Raw genomic sequence first — 22272 nt, forward strand, 5'->3', positions numbered from 1 at the left:
AATTATAGTCAACTCAGTCATTTTGGATTTCTGACGAAGTTGAAAACTTATAGCTATTTACCTTGAGAGAAAAGATCTGAGTGTATGGTCGTCAGCTGACATTCATCCTAAAGCCAGGTTCAGAACTAAATGTTTTAGTTACGAGAGATGACAGAGGTGCTGGTAGGTCAACAAAAGGATGGACTGGGTATTGGGACTATCTTGTACCTCACTGGTACAAATTGGCATAATTATGCTCTAATTGTATTTTGAGAGAAAAGTTTCCTTTTAACAGGAAGGGTGATGTGTAGGAGGAGCTAAGGTGGGAGGAGTACTGAAAGGAAGAAAAGGAGTAAGAAGAGGAGAAGAAGAAGGAGAGGAGAAGCTAGGTGATGAAAGAGAGATAGAGGGGGGAGACAGGGAAGCAGATGTTCATGAATCTACACCAGTCAAGGATAGTAGATATATCTAGGTTGGGTAGTGGGTTACACCTCTGATTGAACAATACCAAACTTATAAAGCCTATGATTAACATTTTTTTAAAAAATGTATAAATGCAAAAAGGAAAAGGGGGCATGGGATAGGGGTTTTCTAAGGGGGGGGAAGGGGAAAGGGGATGGCATCAGAAGTGTAAATGAAAGATCTAAAAAAAAAAGGGGGTGTTAGCATTTAATTATATCATGTTACTTATTCCAAAAAAGAGTCAGTCCCATATTGTCATTTTATATTTATTCTACCTGTGTGGATATATTGATTAAATATATTTTTGTCCTTTCATATTAAAAAAAAAGTACAGCATAGTGATTAAAAATACCTGTTTCTCAGCTATGAGGACGTGCATTTGGGTACCAATATTTCATGAGATATAGACAAGCAGATCATGAGATCCTACTTGGTATATGGAACAAAGAGATACATGAAGGAATCACATAATCTATACTGAGGAAGATAAATCTACCCTTCAGTAAAAAAGGAGAGAGTGACAGAGAATGAAGAACACTGGTAGTTAAATGCGTCTGACTAGTCATGCATACCAGGTGAACCATGTTTGCATGTATGAAGTGACACTCCACATGGCCACATGAAAAAAGTCAAATAAATGGTTACATTACTTCTCATTCTGACTGGACTTTGGTTTGAATTGCTATTCCTCACATTGTGAATAGCAGAGGAACCTTGGAGCTTACCAGATTTCTCTCATACATATCTATTATCACTCACGGGAATACATGATGAAGGAAACTACTAATATAGACTCAGGAATCCTGAGGGTACATGATGCAAGGACTTTCCCTACCTTTAGGATCCATGCAACCACATGTACTGATTGATGTTTTATATCCACCTCTTCCCCAGAATCCATCTTTTCCTTTAAAGTTTTGCATGTTGTCTCATTGGGAGATATGATAAATATGCCCTCGGTTGTGGGCCCTTTTTCATTTATGAGGGACAGGATGTCCTGAGAGGAAGAAACGGAAATACCTGTCACAGTTCATGCAACAGAGAACACTATTTGCTTTTTAGAATCAGAGCAATGGTGTCCACAGGTGCAGTGCATGGACTACAATGGACAAAAAGGACCTCAATCAGATTATGTGCCTCAATCCTTTGTTGTACACATCCCACCATAATATTAACACTGAAATGCGAGGCTGTAAGTAATTTTTATTAGATTTTACATGGGAAGGCCAAAACTGAACCATATGAGACATACCAGAATTGCTGTGGGCACTTTGCCAGCATGACAAATGGAACTGAGCTCTTTTCCAAAGAGTTTTCCACTCTTATTAACTCTAGGGACAGTGCACCCTTGGTCCTGTTGGGGCACAGAGCCCCTATGGAAACACGATGTTATACGAGGAGGTCTTTCTTTCTTATCAGGTCTTTCCATTGCATCTAAGGAGGAGAGGAGATCATTACCTGGAATACTCTAATTTATACAGCTCTTTTAGAAAACTAAGTGTCAATTGCATAATGTCCCTACTGTAATGGGTTAGTCAGCCTGTAGTGTCTATATATTCTTATCCCCTATATTCTGCACTGTTAGTAATTTTAATAATGTCTCTAAGACATAATCTAGTGTTCTCTAAGACTTGAGCCATTGGGAATTCTCATAAGATGGTGCTGTCTTAGTCAAACTGCATCATAACTTGCATCATATCTAATTGAACAAGTTTCCTGAAGTATGCACCCGCAATAGCTTCAGTAGTCATATCTGATTTCATAGCAGCCCTCACTTTTATTCACATCAATCAGTTTTCTATTGTCTTCAAATGTTATCCTGAATTTCTTGTGATTTTAGAGGAACCATTGTTAAATTTCTCTCTTCATTACTATGTCTCCTTCATGAGAATATATACATGAATATTTTGTTGAACTGTGGACCCTGGTTCCAGCATTATGTGTTAAAATCTGGGATCAAAGTTTATTTTCCTCTTCTAAGATTTCTTGTTGTAAATTGATCCATAAAGAAATCTTATATATGCTACTTAAAACAAAAGCATTAAATGTAAACAAAGGAGTCATATAAAAATATAAAATAAACAGTAGTTCTCACTGTAGAACATACTGGTATTTGTCTAAAAGAAAAGAGTCTGGCCTGATAACAAAGTAATATGATAAGGACTGAATATGATGCATAAGTTTGTTTGTGTGTGTATGTGTGTGTGTGTAAACATCCACATTAATTCAAGTGCATGTATAAATATAGAATATACATGCATATATGTTACAAACTTTTTAGAAAAACAATAGCTTGAGTGCCATAAAAAGGGTACATAGCATATGGGAGTAAAGGGGAAAATAATGAAATTATGCTATTATTTTTCAAAAGTCCCAAAACCTAAGTATGAGCTCAATTTGAAATCCAGGCACAGGTGTAAAGAACACACAAAAATATGCTTTTTTGAGTGAATAGAACCAAGATTAGGGTCTGAGCTAGGAGATTAAGGTAACTTCTACTCTACTGTGAAACAGATCATCTTCAATTTCATACATATCACTTTCCTATGTCTCTCGCAATACAATATTTTAAGTAAATTCAAAGGTCATTTTCTGCTTTGATCATGAAACTCTGTGAAATCATATTCTAACAGGCAAAAGATGTGTACGCACATACACATGTGCATATAGTGGTGTCTTGGCATACCAGCCTATGTCAACTATCTGTGGAACAAATGGAATGTTCTCCCTATGATCAAGCTTGATATCGCAATATAGAGATCTCAGGATGGACCTGGGGCACACTGTTTTCCTTTGGTTTGTTTTCTACACTGCCCCTCCCTCGAGCAAATAAATGAACACATGAATTGATGTTTTATGCCAAATTGAAAAACGAACTGAGATGGTATCTGAAGGAAGGTGTAGGACTCACTTGGCTGTTGGATCCTTGCTGAGTCAATGGGCTTTAAGATGAATTGTCCCTGTGAATCCGAGTACAGGTCGTTCACAAGAAGCCCAGGCAATGGGGGAAAAGCAGTGAAAATTCTTGAGTTTAAACTACTGAAGTTTTTTTGAAGGTTGTTCATCATAATATCATGTATATATTCATAGCCTATGAAAAGAAAATAAGAATATGTTATGAAACTAATGAGTATGAGGAAACCTTCTAATAGGATTTAGTCTGCATTGCTATTTTTTATGTTTCGTTCTTCTTCAGGACAATGTAGACTGTACACCTAAGGACTAGATGATTTACAAGGATATTATGATAAAGAAAGGATATGAATGCTGAGAACTGTAAAATCAAGGAGAAAAATTTCAGTTGACAAATTGGAGCACTTTTTTTTTGGCAGATTTGGCTGTGTTCTACGTTGACAGACTTAACACCTGTCTGTTATAGTCTTGATATCAATAAGATTTCTAAATCATAAGAAAATTACCTTATTTGTTTAGATTTATATTAATCAATTTTCATATATTTACTGCAACATATGTGTGTGTGTGTGTGTGTGTGTGTCTAATAGAATTACTTATAGAGTGCTTCTCTCATAAGGTTTGGAGGTAGTACTCTATAAGTAATTCTATTAGCCATGTCAAGCATTTCAACGTCCAATATGTTTTTTCTCTCATAATGATAGCCACATTTATAAAGAGTCCATTTCCATTCACAGTATGAGGACAGAGTTTCATGGAATCAGTGAAAGGGAATGGCCACTGCTTCCTCCCATTGCTGGACTCCATGACAATGGTCAGGTTGATGCTGTATGCTGTGGAAATCACATGAGACCTTCTAGACACACAACAGTTTTTTAGTACTCTAGTTGGGGTCATGGACCAGGGAGAATGTGGCCTAATAATGATGTGGGATGTAGTTGTCTGCAATAGACAACTTTTCTCATCACATCAGATAATTTATAATCTGAGGGTTAAAAAGACTCACCAGAGGAATATACACAATCACAAAGCTTGGTAGACAAAACATGTTTCTACATAGAGGCATATGAACAACAGCCATTGACATAAACTCTCTTCTATCTGCTCTACCATGAGAGAGCATGAAAACACATTCAAAGGACAATTCAGTGTCTTTAAAGAAACCTTGGTCAGAAGACATTTTTTTCTTTGTGTGAAGATTTCTCACATGCAGTAAGAATAATTCTTTTCTCACAACAAAATTTTTAGACTGTTCTGACAAACAGTGACTCTGAGCCAGAAATACATAGAAAAATTTGGAATTTAATCCAGGTGCTTGATGTATTATTTCTTCTCTAAAGAAATGTTAGAGAGCATGTGCTCTGCTGAGAATATGGTGTTCTAGGTGTATGTAACCTTAGTTTGTCCATTTCTGATGAATCACCAATATGATTAAAGTCTTGATTTGCCTTTCCTTCTGACAATGATAGAATGTCAGTACTGCAATCAGAGCAAGACTTACAGCAACATTGAGATAAAGAGTCTCCAGAGTGTTCCAAGTTATCAATATGGAAAAATCTAGATCTGAGGGATCTAGAAAAATCTAGATCAACTTGTATGGCCTGTGGGTTGAAAGATACATTCAAAATGATGCTGAGAAACTAATAATAGCATTAACTGCTTGAGACTTCTGAAGCATCCATCAAGTACAAAGCACTTACAAGCCATAAAATTAAAAGATTATTAAGTTGACACATTTCAATCAATAAATTATTTAAGATAGTAACACTCTGCTCTTGCCTTATCACTGATTGAGCACTGCTATTGTGTCCACTTTTTTAAAAGCAAAAATCCGGATGATTTTTGCACATGCCTGTATTTTCAGCACTCATTTGCTTGAAACACTAAGGGTTAAGAGTTCCTTACTTGCCTGGACTCAATAGCAATACTCTGTTGCTCAAAGGAAAATAAAGTCCATTGTGTGGGTTCAGTTTGCCATGCTTATTTTCTAGTGAATGAAAACCCTTAAAATAAATATAGAAGAAAAATTAAAGTAGTCCAATTTTAGTTTCCTTCAAAGAATCAAGAATATCCCCACAGATTCTTGACTGTACTCTGATCTCAAAAATACATTATTACTGTCACTTGTCTGATGGTCATTTTAGGCATTAATACTTCACTATTTTGTTAGATTCTAAAAGATCAGTTTGCAAATACACTTGATAATCTCAGAATTTAAAATCTTATTCAAAGTCTTATGATCATTTTATTACTATCATTTATACAGCACTAATTTCATTAGTGAGAAATTTATTTAAAATGCAATAGAAGGAATAGCAGGTGATTCAGTCTAGAAGTCTCCAAGCATATGAATATGACATCTCAATCAGTGAGGGAATTGCTGGTCATAGGAGATGTGAAATGCATATTCCACATGAACTCAGAGATAGGTATACATTTACAATTTTCATTATGAAACAGAATCTACATAGTTTGTAATTAACAGAAAAAATTTTAAAGTTGCTAAATTTCTTACTTCTCATGAGAAATCTTCCCACACATGCAAAAGAAAAAAGTCTAATGACACCAGTTTCCTTAAAGACATAGAATTTCAATTGAACGTGGTTTTGTTTTAATTTTAGACTTACTTTTGTTTATTAGTTTTGCTCTGATGTATATCTTTGTACCACACTAAGCCTATGCACGATAGACCAGGAAATTTGATCCTCTGAAACGAGTTATGAATGGCAATGAGCTATCACGTGTGTGTTGGGAATCACTGAAACACTTCTTTTTATAGTAGGATTCTTTGTAATGACAACCAACTAAATTTTTTCACTTATTTTCTTCATAAACATTATATACAGACTTTTACTTTGTTTCTCTTTTTAGGAATATTATATTTTCCAAGTGGAAAACTCAGAAGATTTATTTATTTTTTGACAGACTTCAGATTCTTTCATAATGACATGTTTTCATGTGACTAAATGCTAAATTAAAGTTATTAATTATGAATTTAATGATTGAAGTACTGTAATTTTTTGCTTTAGTGTTTATATATATTTAAGGCTAAATAATAAAAAACAATCTTTCTTAGATTTTCTTGTTACTTACCTTGGAGTGCTCTTGGAGCTTCCTTGTGGCCAGGACAGAACCACAGTTGGTAATCTTCAATGTTCTGGGAGCCAAAAAGAACAAAGCATCAAAAATAATATGACAGTACTGTCTTTCAAAATCTAATCATTTTCTTTATTTACAATTCCCAGCTTTGTACCAGGGATATTATTAGGACCAGTATTAATGTCATGTGTTCTGACCACAGGTTTGAGTCATCAGGATTGATTTCAGGAGACAACCCTTGGGTGCTTGCCTTTCCTCTCTGAGAGATCCTTGGTCTATTGATCCGCAGTAAAATAAGAAATTGCATTCAGCCACCAGCAGTAACCATGACAATATTATTACAAAATGACTCACATAGTTCTCTCCAGTCTGTAGTGGAATACTGAACTTTAATTTTATAAGAACACACAACCTAGAACCCACAGAGTCATATATTCACAGTGATTATAATGACTTGATACAGAATATTTGAAAGCTATGGTTACTTCATCAACATTAGAAAAATAGACAAAAACAGAGAGGATTTGAGAATACCTAGGAATATACAAAACTAGTGGCTTTCATTCGAGGTGGCCAGTTTGAGGAAGGGACGAAGATGTAGGTCACATACTTGAAAGAAGTTTCACAACATAATTATTGTATGCAGACTTATGGATTTAAAAAAATCATATAAACTGAACAAGATTGATTTGAAAAAATCATATAAATAGAACAAGATTGATTTGAAAAAAAATCATATAAAATGAATATTCTGTTGAAATAGCAACATCCAGTAGTGATTAAGTTGATAATATGCTCTAACTGGAGTTATCATTTATTGTACTTCCATGTTGATTCATGATTAAAATCAAGGAATTGTTCTATAGAGTTCTTAAGTATTACACTAGTGGATAAAACTTCATACCAGCAGACACTCATAACTCCACACACAAAACATACAAGGAGAGGAAAGTGTAAGACAGAAAGAGAAAGAGAGATAGAGACAGAGAAACAGACTGAAATTCACAAAGTCATCATACAAACTCTCAGGAAGTGATAGCCACATACACATATGCAGAGAACACATACACAAAACACATACACACACATACACAAAGCACATAGGCATACACACACAAGCGCACACACAGAGGGAGAGAATTACAAAGAGATACACATGCACAATTTAAAACAGAAATACTAAATATACAAATGTGTATACAAAGAAACAAAACACAGAAAGGAATACACAAACACATTTATTGAAGATTAAAATCAACAACAACACACCAGAACATGCACACTTACACCTTCACACACAGGAAAATGAAAATAAGGAGGAATGGGGAGGAGAGAATTTATGTACCATAAAGGAAGAGCAATAAAATTTTAATGAAGAGAAAAAAGAAACAAACAAACAAACAAACAAAAAGAGAGAGAGAGATCTTGTTGCCTGTATGATTGGCAACCTTTAAATCAGGTGTGTGCATATGAATAATTAATCTCACTTTATTACAATGTATCCTTATTGTCTAGTGATAGTAAAAGTATAGCTCAATACCATTGAGCTATGAGTTTCATTTCTTTTTTTTTTAAATTTATTTTTTATTGGATATTTTATTTGCATTTCAGATGCTATCCCCTTTCCCCATTTCCCCTCCCCAGAAGACCCCTATCTCATACCCTCTTCTCCTTTTTGCTTTTATACAATTTTTAAAATGTCAACCAAAGGCTTTATAAGTTTGGGAATGCTCAATATCAATCAGAAGTGTAACCTAATACCCAATCTAGACAGATCAACTATCTTTGACTGGCCTCCTCTCTCTTTCTCTCTCATCACCTAGCTCCTCCTCTCCTTACTCCTCCTCTCTGTACTCCTCCCACCTTAGCACCTCCTATATATCATCCTTCCTGTTAAAATAAAACTTTTCTGAAAATACAGTTAGAGCATAACTATACTAATTTATGTCAGTAAGGTGCAAGATAGACCTAATACCCAGTCCATCATTTTGTTGACTAACCAGAACCTCTGTCATCTCTCCTAAATAAAAGACTTAGTTCTGAGCCTGACTTTTTTTTCTTCGCTTTAGAATGAATGTCAGCTGAAAACAATCCTCTCAAATGTTTTCTCTCAAAGTAAATAGCAAGGATTGGCTATGAGGCTATAAGTTTTCAACCCCATCAGAAATCCAGAATGACTGAGTTAACTGAGATTATGGGAAGCACAAAGCATAGCTTCTAAAACATAGCCAATTTATAGAGACTGATAATTCTGCATCACTAGGTCTGTCAGATGATCCTGGGACAGAAGGCTAAAGATCGGATGCTCCAACGTTCTGTAGAATATGGACAGTCCAGGTGTCCAGCGGTCTCTACAAATTGGCTATGAGTTTCATTTCTATGGAAATGCAGACAACAAATTCAAGAAAACAGTCTCTCTCACGACTATTACTATATCTTAGATGACTTTACGACAAGGGAGTAGATACTAAGATGTGATTTGTAAATTTATCAAAATTAAGTATCATCTGTATTATTTATATGGATACACACTTGCACATACATGGACCTCAAAAACAAAATTCAATTTTCACTCAAAGTAACTTGAAAATAACTTACAGTCACTCTTATCATTGGTCGTAACTTCTCAATTATATCATTCACTGTACTGATGTTTGTTGCTGTTACACATAAAGGCTATGGAAAATACGGAGAAGAATGGTATAAAATAAATTTGAAGCTAATGATTACAAAATTAGTTATTGTCTAACCATTACTTATAATCTACAGTCTGTAATGGCAACTTTAATATAAAATAAACATCTTATTTTCTTCTCTTGAGATGACTCTGGAAGAATGTCAGTCTACCATATTTATCACAAAATTAACTATGTGGGTACTTGGCCTTTGAACACAACTGTAACAGGTTGTGTATGATAAAGGAAGTCTTAGTAGCCATGGGTACAGGAGCCCAGCATCCTGATTTTTTTTATTATGGAAGGAGACAGGCAAGGAGGGTGGTTATCCAAGAGCATATCCCTTTGCTTCCTCCTCACCTAGACTTCCATCATTTTACACCCTTACTTTCATGCACATCATATGCACAGTTCTAGAAAAATCAGGATAAATGGCACCTGCAATTTAAAAAAGGAAAGAAAAGACCAAAAAACCAAGAAAACATAAAAAGCAAAATGAACAAAAGATGAGTGAGTACTGTCTCCCTATCAAGCTCTGTACATAGTTAGATGATATCGAGATCTATAACACTGAAATACGTAATGGTAATAGCACTAGGCACACAACATTAATATTTTAGAATTATCCATCACTTAATACTCCAAGAACAAACAAAATGCTTGTATTATTAGCTCTCTACTGCCTCTCACATTTAGAATCTCCTCCAAAGACTTAGGATTACAGCAAGAAGAAAATAGCATGAAATCAAATGATAGGAATCTGAGAAGATACCACTGATATACTGATATTCTAATATATTACCACAGTGTATGACAGTGAGTCAATAGGTATATGTTTATGAAGACTGTTTCTATAGCACCAGCTACCGGCAAGAAGCACTGTAGATTTCTATGAAACAATCCCTTAATAAGAAACATAGCACAACTCCCCAGTTGCTATCCAAAAACAACCTAGATCCAAGACAATAGAAAACCACTTAATAAGCCATCTCTTTCACAGAGTTTTTATTTATTGTCTTATAACCACTGGGCATAACCTATTACCATGAAAAATAGTGTGTGTGTGTGTGTTTGTGTGTATGTATGTACATACATGTGTATGTGTGATTATGTGAGTGTGTATGTGTTTTGGTGAAGATTCATCCAAGAACCTATTGTAACATGCCAGGTTACTTGAACCAGGAATATGTAAGTAATTCTTAGCAGAGAATATCAACCTTATAGTAGATCACATGTTCCTACTATGAGGAAGAATAGGTTTTTAATAATTGTTCAATATATATATATATATACATATATATATACATATATATATATATAATATGTTTAACGTAGAAAATGAACAATACATTAATATAGAAAATAAAAACCTGTGAATTTTGAAATTACATATTAATAAACTAAATGTGAAACAGTGAGTTGCTGCTATCGCTCCTAACAAGGTATGAATTTCAAAACAGATTACGTAAAGGCATTTAGGAATGAAGGAAAATGCTGTCCTCCGGTATTGGCATAGGGAATGACTCATGAGGACAGTACAGGAACTTGTTACCTCTATAATATTAAGTCAAAAAGACAGTATTCTATGTATTTGTATTTGAGGTCAAGAGGAGGAAAGACATGTGTAACTTAGGGAGAGGTTTGGGGATATCATATGATTCATGCAGGTGATCTGGCAGTAGATTTCATACTTATATGAAACTGTCAAATAAAGAAGCCTCTAAAATCATCTGTGTCTATGTATTTTAAAATATACAGACACTGAGGATTCTACGCTCAATACAATAATAAGAAAAAAAGGAAAACTTCAGAAAAAAATCTTTACATAAGAATAGCAAAAACAGTTTCCTAATTAATACATAGGAAAAAACAGGTTTATCATAAGTGTAATGAAATACATGGATGATTCAAAGAACTATTAAGGCTAAAAGCCAAACTGTAAACATAAAATCAAAGAAAACCAGCAAAAAATTGACAAATATAGGAAGGATCATTGCTGAATTCTCACTAGAGAACATTGAGAAAGGCAATATATTATATTTATATACTAGAAGAATGTTTTTTAAGCTCTAAAAACATCTCTTCAAGGAAAAAAAGGGAAATAAACATATCACATAAGGAAAACATAAAAAGAATCCATTACCAATGTTTTGAACTACAAAACTTTTCAATAATTATAGCAGGATAAAATAGGAAAACACTAAGGTTGTGTGTAAAACTCAGCAAAAATGTTTCCTTTAAGGAACTGGATCTAAGTCACAAAGGTGTTGAAAGACATCAGGGAAATTGCTCGTGTACAATACTGAGCATTTGCCATAGCTGAAATCAAGCAGCAGAGGGAAGAGGGCACTTTGCTACAGGACTATATGTTCTTCTTCTCTTCTCTCACCTGAGGACAGATCTAGTTCAGCCAAGCTACTGAGTGTCCTCCTAATTAATGTCACTGGTTAGAAATTACTTTTATACTACACTTTTCTCTTTCATTACTGTTTTGTGTGAACTTGAAAGTGTGAAGATCAAATTGCATGATGATCATTCTACACACCTTGATAAGTTTAGTGCAATTTCAAAAGTGACATGTTAGGATATTGACTCTAAATACATTTTATATGCATTAACTCTTATAAAAGTCACAAGGTGGTGATCCTCTGAGCTACATACTATTCTGCTTACAGTAAGAAAGATCTTTTAGTTTCTGCATGTTAAATTCCAGATCTTCACTAAACAGTAAAAATAAAACAATAATATAAGTATTAGAAAAATAGATAATTATTTAATAGCTATGAAGGTACCTCAGTGATAAAACTACTATGTAGAATGTGTGAGGTCAATGAGTTTTATCCTAAGCATTGCACCCACATAGGACAACACACACACAAACACCCCAATGGTAAGTTAATAAATATGATTTTTAAACAGACATTACATGAAAAGATATCCCTATGTCTACAATCAAATAAATATTAGAATAGAGAGTCATAATTATGTAATTGGCCTTCCAAAGTCGATGGGAGCATGCACAGTAAGGGGCATACTGAAAGAGCAGAGGACAGAGATAAAGAGGTAAAATCTTATGAAATATGTGGTTGTGTAGAGCAAATTAATTCTTGATAATATTGTGCCTTGTTTAAGATTTGTTTATGATTATCATATATAATAACTGTTTTTGATAGACACAAATATTTTAAAATAAATAATAGTTGAAAACACATAAGTTAAAATGTGAGACATAACTCAGGGAAAAAAGCAGTTTGATTCTAATAATAACAATAATAATAATAATACTTGGTTTAGCAATGAGAGCTCTTTCAACTGCAAGACATAATTTTCAGTCATTTAAGAAAAAATATTTCTTCTTTTTTGATGCTTTAGCATATGGCTCAATCTTGCTTCATAATGCTTTCTATATATCACATATAAAAGATAAATGTGCATATGCCATACACATATAGCTTTATTATATTTGTAAATTCTTACTATCTATCCCCTCATCTCTCCACTCCACACTCTTCTTATGTCTCCATCTTCCATTACTCTATAAACTGCCTGTCTCTCTGCTTGTCATGAACTTAAAATATCAATTTTGATTTTGTGTTCACTTACACTATCACAGCTTGGGATGTCCTCAGTGAATATCTTCAGAGAAAAATTTGTCTTGATACCGTTCTTGGCTACTTTAATGGATCTGTTCAAACGCAATAAAAACACACAATGTAGTAGAATTAATTTGCTTGTAGCTTATTTTCAGCTAATCACTATTAATATTTTATAAGTACCATCTTAGCCTTGAATATAAGACAATCAGCTTAGCAATATACATTATTGGATTAGGAATTATATAAAATTTTTCAGAACCAAGGCCTTGGTCAGGTAATAGTACATTGACCAGAACCAGGAAGCACAGCCAGAACTTCTTTTTGCAAGGTTGTAGTCAACCTGATTACATCTGGAATGAATTAGAATCCAGAACAGTAGGGGACACCAGTGATTCAGGTCTTCAGAGTGGAATACTTGGACCTTGACATGGAAATCTTTAGGCATACTGGCAAATAAAATCTTGGGCCCAGACAAGGTAAAAACATACCCACCATTAACCCCTAATGACTGGGGGAAGTATATCTCTGAGTTAAAGGTCAGCCAGGACAAAGCAAGTTCCAGATCTAGGCATAATGGTACACTACTTTAATCTTACGCCTTCTGCAGGAGGCCTACATAAGGACATTGGAAGAAGGAAGACTCATGCTTTGCCTCTTTGCTCTTACTGTCAGCCCAACTGTTGGATTCCAATTTATACAGAAGCCCAAGTAAAACAAACTAGCTTCATGGTAGCCTCAATACCAACTAGTAATTCTTAGACTGAGCAATTACTAAACTTTTTGACCTCCCATTCAAATGTGCCATTGTTGGGTTAGTTGAACTACAAACAGTAAGTCATTACTATAAATTCTCTTAATATATCAAGACAGTCCATAAGTTCCATGGCTCTAGACTAAGTTCTATAACTAACACACATGGAAAAGGCAAAAATCTACATAACCTCAAAGGAGAAAGTCGCAGATGGTTTGAATGGACATGGTAGAGTAACATCTGTGGAGTAAACTTTAAAGTAAGACTGAAGAGTACTGTTTACTCCAATATAAACAGGAGGCAATGAGTGCAGAACTTCTTCAAAATTGAATGAAATGTGCGATAGATAAGAGAATCTAAAGCAGTATCCAGTGATCAGCTAATGAACATACTCAGAGACAATCTAGCAAATATATTTTTAAGAAAGAAATGAAGCACAAACTACAATTCCCATATCAGTGCAAAATTAAAGTATCACAAGTAAAATACCTTTTGAGAAAATAGAACCACTGGTCTTTCTGTTCTTTTGAACTGTAATGTTAAATGTGAAAAACAGGATTAGAGTCTTGACAATGCTAACACTTTTAAGACTATTGCTCATAAAAATTATTATAAGCCAATGGCTACCCAGAGAGTACAGGGGTAGATTGTATTCCATATATGACTGCCCTCCTGAATGACATGTTTCACTGGGATACTTATATGGCAGGAATTTGAAAACAAGGTGGAAGCTAAGTGGGAATGTCAAGAGTTGACTATGTTCCAAGAGATGTGTGACTATGCCTGGGCTATCAATTTATATATATATATATATATATATATATATATATATATATATATATATATATATATAGTTAGGACAGTGTCTTCTTAGCAAGAGTTCAGATTCACATAGAAGGTATCATTATTCACACTAAACTACAGGTAAGGTATATGAAGTTTGGTTAAAACACACTTAATTAAGGGAAAATACCTTTTAAGAAAAAAAAATATTGTGTATTTTCTCGTGTGAGTTACAGAATTGGCATACAAGAAAGAGAATCCTAGAAACTAGTGCTTTATTTCTGTGAGTCATCTCACTAACTCTCCTGGTACAAATTAATAATAAGCACACCACTATTCCAATGTGGCATGTGATACTCTCAGATGAATTAAAGATGATTGTAGAATTGTAATGCTTTATAACTGTGACTTTTATGCTGAATGAGTTAGACCTCATTGATATTTCACACATTCACACTGTCTTACAGTCGCCAAAAATATCTTGTTGATCAGTGTTTTTCTTATCCAAACAACAAAACTTACCTATGAACTATTTTTTCTTCCCCATGCTTACAACCCTATATCAGGTATTGTTTTTCTATCTGTAAGCTAATGTGAACAATGTTTCCTCTTTCTGAAAGTAATTATCCATGCTGAAAATGCATTTCATCAAGTAATTTTCTACTCCCGTTTGTCATGATTCTAACGTCCAGCACTCAAGCTGAATATTCATATTGATATTCTCTGTAACTTCCTGTGGAATGATGGACTGATTCTTGACCAAAGTCTAGCACATTCTTGTTTCTACCATTAACTGCTTGCCCACTGTATAGTCTGTCTACAACCATTTTTAGCAGAAGGGTGGATGATGCCTGTTTTCCTCATCCTACAAAAATACACACACATACACACACACACACACACATATGTATATGTGTGTATATATACATATATATGTATATATATATATTATATCATCTATTATCACTAAAATAAAGAATGACATAGCAGGAAACCTCATGGGTACTTGGTGATATAATGCGGGTCTTTCTAATGCTTTGATCAGGATCTGCATGTAAACACTGAAGGTCCTGTTCCCAAATTGGACTTGAACAATAATAATTCTATTGGCCAATGAAGTAGGTGGAATCAACAAGACTTCTAATTTTACCACAGGAAGGCTAGCAGATGCAGGGGAGGAGAAAAAGATTCACCATGCTAGAGAGAAAGAAAGACTCACTGACCATGTGAGATATAAGGCAGATTGACCATTCTCTGCTTCCTCAACAAGCCTGGGGTTGCAGACAGGATATTGGAAACAGAATTATGCCAAGGGTAGATTTAGGGTACTGAGCTAGGTCTAAGGTGACTGAGCAAACAAGGTTGATGGAAGATTCAGAGGTGTTGAGCTGGGAGTGAAAAGAAGGGCTCAATAGCTGAGGAAAACTTACAAGAGCCAGGCCAATGAGCTAAAGCATATCAAATAATTAATGTGTGTGTGTCTAACATCTGCAGAGCCAATGAACTCTTATCCATTGATCATTAACCTCATCAGTTATACATTAGACACCAATGAAAATCTGCTACTCAGACATTCAAACACTTGGGCATTCTACAAGTAAGTATTTTTAGTTCTGTTCAATTAAATAGTATGTTTTATGGAAATTAACTGGGAAAGATTGGAGGTATTGGTCAAATTTAATTATAAAGTATTATTGTAGAGAAATCATTTTGTGTTCTTTCAAAATCTAGATGATACCAGACATTATGAGGGAAACAATGTGGAGGATATGGTGAGTTCTTGTTTTATGGACATCCTTCATACAAGACTTCATGTCTTCATAGAAGACAATTTACCTCTGTTCTGCCCTAAGAATCTTTTGGAGTCCTGATTAACTTCACAGATCAAAAACTAAGGGATATACATATACATGAAATGTATGTTGTGAAAATTATAGACAAACTCATGTCATCACAGAAAGGGAAATTTGAGTTGGCAACCTCTCTACAATCAGACTAAAATTAATTTGTATTTTGCCAACATTCTGATTAATTGGTTTAACCTATAAATTATGAAGCATAATATATTTGGCCCACAACTTCTATAGCTATACTGTTGTGAATACAAATCCAAACTGTAGGTCTTACCGAAAGGTCAACACAAAATTTCCAGTGGCCCAAAACAGGAAAAGGGTCTTGGAACTACAGTTTTCATTACTCCTAACAAGGTCCACAGCATCCATGACACATAGGTAATTTAGTGGAATGATACGTTTTATTTTAAACTTCTTCTTATTCCTAGAAAGAGAATCAAGTGTCTCTGTTAGTTTGATTTGCATTGTAGTTGGAATCGCGTGTAGAAATCCCCAGTTCTTCCTGCCCCAGAGCAGAGGAGGAATCTTCCATTTTATCACTCAGGCACAGTTCAAGCCATGGTAGATAAAATTCAACAAAGCATGTGTTGAAAGTAGTTACTGGATAGGATCTTCTCAATGCACACAAGTAGACTTACTGTGATTGTTTTCTGATTGGAGAATGTTTAGAATGACTATACTATGAATGTGTGTGTGTGTGTGTGTGTGTGTATTTGTATGTGTTGTATGGCATTTTTAGTAAGCAGTGTGTATCAAGGTTTCTTCCCTTATTTTATTAATTAGTAAACATTTTGCTTTATTCCCATGAAGTCCATACCAAAAGTATTAACTAAAATTTTGTAATTTACTTAATTAATTGTAATAATCTTTCCAAAATTAATACAAAAATATTGTCTGACTGAATAAAGTTTATTTTCTGCCAGGCGGTGGTGGCGCATGCCTTTAATCCCAGCACTTGTGAGGCAGAGACACATGGATTTCTGAGTTTGAGGCCAGCCTGGTCTACACAGTGAGTTCCAGGACAGCCAGGGCTACACAGAGAAACCCTGTCTTGAAAAACCAAAAAAAAAAAAAAAATGTTTATTCATTTTCCATTGTCCTTGTCTGTACACTAGGAAGTCACATTAGCTCACTACGATGGCTCCATTAGTACATGTACAAAGTATATCTCATACAAGTATCCAAAAAAGATGATTATTTATCCCCAAAATTTAAACAAATAATTATAAATATGTCTCCATATCAAGTATTCTTGTCTTATCAAAAGTGTTCATAGAAAATATTAATCTTGGAAGCATTAATTTCCTTCTTTCATCATTCCTTTTATATAGAGTTTGCCATTTGTGAAATTCACATACATATACAAAGTGTTCAGATAATTTTTTTCTGTAGCTCTCTCCTGTTCCTTTTACCTTCTGACAGACTCCTTCTTCAGAATCATGACTTCGATTTTTTTATGATAGCCTGAATATTACTTCACTCTGTGTGTGTGTGTGTGTGTGTGTGTGTGTGTGTGTGTGTGTACTTGGGTATGCAACTCTGCCTTGGACACTGTTAAACCAATATGTTGGTCTGAAACTTAACATACTGACTATGCCTCTCTCAGATTCAGGAGACAATATGACACAAGTATAAACTCTGATTTTGTAATATTTACTAAAGAATAAACACGCACACTCACAGGCAAACATTCAAATATATGTCTAAATCATACAAAATATTTGTACTTTTATTTTCTTTCTACCTAAAGATATCTAATTGTACACACCCACACAGTCACACACAAACATTACATATATGCATATATATACATATATATAATATAATATATATTCATACACACACATATATGCATATATGAGACCAAAAATTCAGAAGAAATGCAAAAACATAAACCTCTAATTTCAATATGGCTAATAAGAGATAAACTTGCTTGAAAATGGAGAAAAAATGAACATCATCTCCTATGAGATTAATAATGCTTTTTCCATAATATGAATGACAATCTCAAAAAAGGTTTAACTATTATCACTACATAGCAGAGGTAAAACAAATATATGATCGTTCAAGAAAAACATTCATTTTAGTTTTCCTTACTTTCAAAATTCAAAGGGAATTTCACTAATGTGCACCAACTACAATTAAAAAGCACAATATCAGTATATATACATTGTAATTCAAATGGGTTGATTACTATCTCTTAAAAGATGTGAGTATTTCCATCTGTAGACTGAAGGTGATTTGAGGAGAAATGACAAGAAGAATGGACAGATTGATAGACAGGCAATTCACTAATTTTGAACCAGCTTCTGTCAGACACTAACTAGCAGTTTCTATGCTGGGAGCTTACAAATAGAGATCAGTGTTCAAATCCAAAGTAACCCCATTGGTTTTATCTATAATATGTAGAAGAATTCTCTTCTGAACACTTAATTTCCTCACAATTATTGAAGTGGATCTTCAGAAATGTTATTTATTGATGAATACAATGTTTATACCCCAAACTGAATAAACTATATCATTAATGTCTTTTCACAAACCAGTTACGAACTTCTGAGAACAAACCTTAAATTATTTACTTGATAATGTCAGTGCCAACTTCATGCCTTCTAGAATAATATGAAGGCTATGATCATGGACAGTGGAGATTATATGTGATGTGGTTCCAGAAAACACCTCCATGGTTATAATGCAACCACGTATACAACTTCATTTAATCACAGCAGTTTTCTCTATTATGTGCAGAATCACCAACCAGGAACTTCTTGGTACCTGTAGTTTCACCTGTTTAGTAGCTGCTATAAGTAGGGATGGTGGCTGCTTCTCCTCTCTTCATTCTAATTTGGAAACTATGAGGTGAAGAGGTTTCTATGTGTTGCCACTTGTGTGCAAGGATCATGATCAGGTATTACCCCTCTTGCTTCTACAGTCTATTTGGAAACAATGAGCAAGAGGACACCTGCTTCTCATATTTTACATATTGTATTTGACAATATGTCTCACTGCACAGTTCACATATCCCACAAAGTTTGAATAATAAGTCATATGAATCATAAGTCAGCTTTAACAATGATAGAATTACTGATATGTGCTTGTATATCTGCATCCGTCTCAAGTTTATCGGTATACTTTCCCCAGATTCAAATAGCAGAATAACACCCCAAATAATTCATTTCCTAAAATTATGTTGAAAACGTGTGTCAAAAATAAAACAGAGTCATGTGTAGGTGAGTGTCCACCAAACCTCAACCATTGCAGAGGAAAGAGAAGAAGCGGTCATGAAGTATCAAGTAAGTATAATCTTTTTAAAAAAAAGAAGTGAAAAAACATATGTTCTTTTTACAAAAAAGGTCTAATTAAAGTGTATCCTCTCATAGTAATGGATGCATATTACACATACTTACAGATTACTAGACACAACCAAGACATCATTAAATAAGGATAGATGTCTTTTATTCTTTTTCTTGTCACTGGTGATTAACACGGGGCCTTGGCACAGCAAGGAACGCTGCATTCCTCCTCTGTCTTCCTTCACAAGGCTTTCCGTACAGAAAAATAACACACTCCAGTACAGGTCTCCACCTGACAGAAAAATATTCAGTGGATATGTAAGAAGACCAATGTTCATACTAAATTTTAAAGGGTTCATGATATTAATACATAGTAAATAAAGTTCAAAGAGCAGATCTGAGGAATATTATAGCAATATTTATAATTATAACAGTTAATATATTTTGTAAATGTATGAAATTCAAAAATGAATTAAAATGTGATATTAAAGGATAATTTTAATTCTTAACATAAATGATATGCTACTGAGGCAATAGTAAGAAATTGAAACTGCATTGAATATGAAAACTTAGAAATGAGCAGCTTGTGTATATTGTATTCTGAAGGTATTATCGGACTATTCTAAACAACTAAAGCCAAAGACCTCTGTTTTGTGACGCTGATCTTCACCTGAGCTGTCAAACTGTTATATAAAACAGATCTCTTTCAATTCAGAATAAAAACCTCCAGCATTCAAAAAATATTTGTGAATTTGGTCTTGTCGAGAAAAAGGGGTCACTTCTCTTGCCTCTTACCTGTGCCTCCTATAAGAATATCAACATTGATTCTGGGAAGTAAAAATACTTGTACATTTTAAAGTCTCCATGTAGATATCTGTACCTCTCCAAACCTCTCCATCTCCTGTGCTATGCTAATTGTACAGTCCCCTCTCCATCTTTATCAATGTAAAGTTTCTCCTACTCAAGTTAGCCCCATTTTTCTCTCCTGATATTCTTTCTTCCTGTAACCCATCCTTAGCCACACTAAGTTTGTTCCTTCTTTCTCTCTACTCTGAACTCTTCCAGCTGCCTCTGAACATGTTTCCTCTCTTATCCATAATGAAATTCTTCCCTGTAATAATGGAGTGGAAAATCTTGTGGTGGTTTCCTTATTGGTACCTGCTCATACGAATGGAATTCTTTCAACGAATGTATAAAGAGGCACCATATCTTTTAGTAAGAAATCTTTAGGACCCCTGTGAAAGTGTAAAAGAAAAACAGTTGCCAACAGTGGTCATCATAAACTTCAAACAATAATGTAAAGATATGTTAAAAAAGATTACCAACTCAATTTCATGATGAGCACAACTGAAAATAAATGAACATGTCAGAAAAGTAGTTCCTGTCTAATCAGAATTAATGTTCAAATTCTCAGAATAATTCAAAACAACAAAATATCTGTTGGACAATATAACAATTTGAAGAAAACAAGAAATTTGGGGTCTACCAAGGAAGCCAGACCAAATTGTTTAAAAAAAAACTTTGTAGTCAGGATGGTTACAACAATTGAGTTGCACACAAAATAATCCTCACTCAAAACTTGGATTTTTTAAGATTTACAGAAACCATTCTCCTGTATGCTCAAAGCATAGCTCTCCTCACAAAATTGTTTCTACAGAAGATTGATACTAAATATTCCTAAAATGACTACCTTTTCAAGAAACCACTGCTGGGCTGAGAGTTAGTTCATATGATCTGTAGGAATGAAGAGAAAACACTTCCTGATACAATAAGTCTATCATGAGGATCAAATTATTTATAAAGATACCTTTTCCGTGGAGCCTGGAAGGGAGAAATTGTCAATAGACTTAAAATTGTATTTTGCCTTCCTACTCCTGATCACCAAACTGGTGACTGCAGTTGGCAGACAAGCCACTGAAGTCTGAGGCCTCTGCAGCAGTCAGGCTGAAGGGCCATTGTGATGTCATTAGTCTAGGGCTCATGCCATCTGACACAGTGACACATGCATGGCCTCTCCTTATACCTAGGGACTTTCAAATTTTATTTTTAAAAGTCGTTGAAACATAAGACATTGTAAGGAATAATGTATTTCAACAACCATACATATGTATATGAAAGTTATACACACTTTCAAATCGTAATACCATTTTTGCAACTTCTTGTTTGTGTTACCAAGATTCTATTATGTTAAAAACTAAAACCACTTGAGGAATAAAGTTCATTTCAGCTGACTTTTGCAGTCCAGCAAGAAGGAATATCAATACAAGATCAGATCCTACTACACGGGCCTATACTCAACAAAATTGGAAAGTCTGGATGAAAAGGACAATTTTCTAGATAGATACCAGGTACCAAAGTTAAATGAGGAGCTGATAAAACTCTAAACAGTCACATAACTCCTAAAAAAATAAAAGCAGTCAGTAAAAATCTCCCCACCAAAAAATGTCTGGGGCCAGATGGTTTCAGTGCAGAATTCTATCAGACTTCCAAGGAAGACCTAATACCAATCCTCTTCAAGCTATTCCATCGAATAGAAACAGAAGGAACACTACCCCATTCATTCTATGAAGCTACCATTACACTCATACCTAAACCACAGAAAGACCCAACAAAGAAAGAGAACTACAGACCAATCTCTCTTATGAATATTGATGCAAAAATACTCAATAAAATTCTCGCAATCCGAATCCAACAACACATCAAAACAATTATCCATCAAGATCAAGTAGGCTTTATCCCAGGAATGCAGGGATGGTTCAATATTCAGAAATCCATCAATGTAATCCACTACATAAATAAACTCAAAGAAAATAAAGCACATGGTCATCTCACTAGATGCTGAGAAAGCATTTGACAAAATTCAACATCCCT

The 22272-nt window shown here is 34.4% G+C and overlaps 1 protein-coding gene across 1 annotated transcript in view; it reads right to left on the reverse strand.

Moving 5' to 3' along the window:
- Positions 1–19687, reverse strand: part of LOC117706558 (rho GTPase-activating protein 20-like) — a 33548-nt gene extending 13861 nt beyond the window's left edge. Inside the window, 9 exon segments of the mRNA XM_034499399.2 lie at positions 1277–1438; positions 1694–1875; positions 3353–3532; positions 6448–6511; positions 9052–9129; positions 12732–12813; positions 13965–14006; positions 16386–16535; positions 19516–19687. Coding sequence (XP_034355290.2) covers positions 1277–1438; positions 1694–1875; positions 3353–3532; positions 6448–6511; positions 9052–9129; positions 12732–12813; positions 13965–14006; positions 16386–16535; positions 19516–19625 — 1050 coding nt within the window. The 5' untranslated portion in view covers positions 19626–19687.
- Positions 19688–22272: the final 2585 nt, after the last annotated feature.

Source organism: Arvicanthis niloticus, chromosome 4, assembly GCF_011762505.2.
Source record: "Arvicanthis niloticus isolate mArvNil1 chromosome 4, mArvNil1.pat.X, whole genome shotgun sequence".
Classification (NCBI taxonomy): domain Eukaryota; kingdom Metazoa; phylum Chordata; class Mammalia; order Rodentia; family Muridae; genus Arvicanthis; species Arvicanthis niloticus.